This window comes from Buceros rhinoceros, unplaced genomic scaffold (assembly GCF_000710305.1).
Source record: "Buceros rhinoceros silvestris isolate BGI_N320 unplaced genomic scaffold, ASM71030v1 scaffold14064, whole genome shotgun sequence".
Lineage (NCBI taxonomy): Eukaryota > Metazoa > Chordata > Aves > Bucerotiformes > Bucerotidae > Buceros > Buceros rhinoceros.
In genome coordinates, this window is record NW_010406569.1 from 9981 (window position 1) to 13740 (window position 3760).

Consider the following 3760-nt stretch of genomic DNA (forward strand, 5'->3'; position numbering starts at 1 on the left):
GCTCACCCTCCCCTTCTGGGCCACCAGCGCAGCCATGCACTGGCTTTTCGGGGAGTTTGCCTGCAAAGCCGTCTACTGCATCTGCAAAATGAGTTTCTTCAGCGGGATGCTGCTCCTCCTGTCCATCAGCATCGACAGGTACTTCGCCATCGTTCAGGCTGCCTCAGCCCACCGCTTCCGTCCCCGGATGATTTTCATTAGCAAGGTCACATGCATCCTCATCTGGCTCCTGGCCTTCATCCTCTCAATCCCTGAGCTCGTTCACAGCGGTGTAAATAACTCAGACACCAAACCCCGTTGTTCCATCATCGCCAACGACTTGCAGACCTTCAACACGGGCATCAAAGTGTCCCAAATGGTTTTTGGCTTCTTAGTTCCCCTACTGGTTATGTCTTTCTGCTACCTCATCATCATCAAAACATTACTCCAGGCCCGCAACTTTGAGAAGAATAAAGCCATCAAGGTCATCATCGCCGTGGTAATTGTCTTTGTTGTCTTCCAGCTGCCCTACAATGGTGTCATGTTGGCCAAGACCATCTCAGTCTTCAACCACACCAGCTCATGTGAGGAGAGCAAGAAGCTTGATGTAGCAGACGACGTGACCTACACTCTGGCCTGCTTCCGATGCTGCCTCAACCCTTTCCTCTACGCCTTCATCGGCGTCAAATTCCGCAACGACCTCTTCAAGCTGCTGAAGGAGCTGGGCTGCCTGAGCCAGGAGCGCCTCTGGCAGTTGTCCACCTGCCGCGAGAGCAAGAGGTTCTCCTTTGCCATGGAGACAGAGACAACCACCACCTTCTCCCCATGAGCTGAGCTCCAGGCAGGCTTTGACCAAGCTGGAATGGTTTTGTACTTTCTTTGTTCTGAATTACTGGTAGAGCGAGACCTGCCACTACTGTTGGAAGGGCGGCTGTGAGGGGGAACGCCAGGAAGCTCCCCGTATTTCAGACAACAAGCCACTATCCCATGGACGGAGAGACTTCAATAAAGGTGTGACTAAAAGCAGGGGAAGAGGGAGCCTGGTGAGCCTAGAACGTGTCACGTCATTTCACCTGCATTTCCTAGTCAAAATGAGAAATGCTCAAAATAGAACATTTTCCCTAAAGGCGACAAATACCAACAAAAACAGACATTCATGCAACAGAATTGCTTGTTTTAGGGCTGAACTCCCAGGGGCATCATCCTCCCTCTGAATGTTGGTTTTGACCAGATTACCAGCTGCTCTCCCGCGCCTGCAGAAGCAATGCCCGTGGCACAGCCAGGGAGCACGAGTTATTCCATCCCCACACTGACTTGAGTCCTCTGGAGCTGCTGCTCCTCTCTGGAAAGAAAGTCTCCTTTAGCTTCCCACGGAGCATCTGCCTGTGCCCGGCTGGCGCGGGGGAAGCGGGCACCGTTCAGGTCCAGGCTGTTTGCACAGGTTAGCTGCAGGAACCACCAAGAGGCCAAACCTGAACTCAGACACTGCGGCACCAACACAGCCAGGTGCTTAAGATCCACGTTTATCCCTCAGCCACCCAGTCTGTCCAGTGCCACTCTCACCCCTGAGACACTGGGGGACCAGTTCCTCACTCAGTGGTGGCAAGCATGTGTTTTAGTGGGCTGGTGCCAGGATCCGCAGAATTCTAACGATCCAAGCCCAGATCAAATCTATATCCATTTCTTAGAGCGAACCTCTGGAATTCAGGATGCAGTTGTGCCCATCATCCAACCCCTCCAGTCTGCCAGCGCCTGCAGGTTGCTGGTGCCCAGTTTCACCAGCTGCTGCAGACACAGCCTGCACGGGGCCTCCTGCGCTATCGCTCACTGCCCTCGAGAGGTGAACAGGGCCGTGGTTCTTCTCCTCCCTTCCCAGTCCATGTGTCTCTCCAGAAGGACCTCGGCAGCTGGCTGTGAGCCGGGGGCGTGTTTCACTTATAAGCTATTGAAGACGTGTCTTGCACCTGCGCTGCCAGCGCTGAGGGTGCCGCTCCCTGGGGTTCGATTCACATGCCGAGGACAGTCGCGTGTTGAAGATCACTGCCAGGGTCATGGACTTGAAGGGAACATGGCAGCTGGACAGCAGCTTGTTGTCATGTCAAACCAGACCTTGAAAAACAGCCCGTAAGGAAAAGCCATCGGTGTCTTCTCCAGAGGAGCGGAGATTCCTCCCGACAGATGAGCACCCTGGGAACCGCTGTCACGGGACACGGGAACATCGCCCGGGAGGAGCTGCTGTGACTGAGCATCTGTGACTGACCCCTGCACTGCCCCGCGCACCCCGCGCTGCCCTCCACCAGCCGCCACGGCCCGGAGGCTGACCCGGAGGTGCATGGCCTCGCCTGCCCCACAGTGCTGGGTAAGGACGTTCCAGCGGACAGACAGAGCCACGCAGGGCAAAACACACTCGTCTGTACTTCCTTCAGCACCACACGCACACCCGTCAGGAGGGAACAGGGAACTCGGGATCACAGCTCGGAAAATGTTCTTGGAAAATGACGTGAGAAGGCAAACCAGCCTTCCCAGGAGAGAACCCCTAGCTGGTCTGGGGCTGGTGTCATCAGTTAGGTAGCTGGCTGCCATCATCACTAAAAACATTCTGCCTTGTAACCCACCCGGCTCCGGGCTGTGGGATTTTGCCGAGAGCTGGATCCGGGCAGAAAGCGCATCCTGCTCAGCATCACCTGTCGATGCTGAAGCACGATCCCCTCCAGCTGGTCAACTGTTTTCTTCTGTAACGCCCAGCGTGTGGAAGGGCTGCTCCTCTGTCACGTGAAACGGGGGGTCACGGCTGACACCGACCAGTCACTGGTTCTTGGCCTTACTCAGGCAAGACACCCGGCTAACGAGAGCTTTGCCAGAGCGAGGAGCACCCGTAACCCAGGGTCTTCTTAGCTTTCCTCACCAGTAACAGTATGATCTTCCTGTACATTCGTATGTGTAAAGCTGCTTTACCCAGAAAAGTTCAACATGTCTGTGAATGGACCCTGAAAATACACTGCTTCGACTCAAACTTTTTATGCAAAATACTTTCCCCTAACTTATTCCAGCAAGGAAAACTGCTCCACCAGAACACGCAGCTGAACTGGTGTCCTGTTGGATAAAAGCCATTTCCCTTCTGCTGACGGAGAATTCCTCAGGTCTTTAGTGATGTTTTATTTGGGACAGGAAAACCTGCAGCTGCTCCAGACAAACGAGATGCTAAAAGCAGCACCTGGGGCAGCTGCAGCTGGTGCCTCCTCAGCCACCAGCGCGCAGCTTCGGGGTTTAATTTCACCACCAGAACCAGCTCCTGGCAGTCCCAGGAATCAGGTTAACACTGGCCAAAGATCCTGACTTGAGGTTCCCCACTGAAGTCTGAAAACTGACTGTATTTTGCTATCTGTGGAAAATAAATTATAGCAATTAAAAAAAAAACCCTTTGTGTTTCACTGCATTTCCCTCACAGTCGTCTCCCGTTACCTCTCCTGACAGTCCATATATTCTCCCGGTCGCTGATGAACCCAGCTCCGCAACAGCTCTGCCGGGCAGGAAATAGAACATGTCAAATAAACTATGAGGAAAACAAGTTGGTTTATGTCATCTGTTGATGAATTACGCAGTAAAAGGTCAGATTAAGCTGAGTCTTTAACTATTGACCCAACTGCCTCGCCCCTGCCCCACCGCTGGTTGCTGACAGCAGCCGACCCGTGTCTGTGGGAGAAGCACGTATGCTGTCACATTTTAGTGTTCATTTGACATTTTAAAAGGTCCCTGTGAAACACCCCCGTCCTGCGGCAGC

At 53.6% G+C, this 3760-nt stretch overlaps 1 protein-coding gene across 1 annotated transcript in view; it reads left to right on the forward strand.

Annotated features, from left to right (window-relative positions):
- The window catches only part of CCR7 (chemokine (C-C motif) receptor 7), a 3173-nt gene extending 2365 nt beyond the window's left edge, over positions 1 to 808 (forward strand). The window contains exon 3 of the mRNA XM_010134164.1: positions 1 to 808. This exon is cut by the window's left edge and continues 45 nt beyond it. Within this exon, the coding sequence (XP_010132466.1) occupies positions 1 to 808 (808 nt within the window).
- The last annotated feature ends 2952 nt before the right edge of the window (positions 809 to 3760 follow it).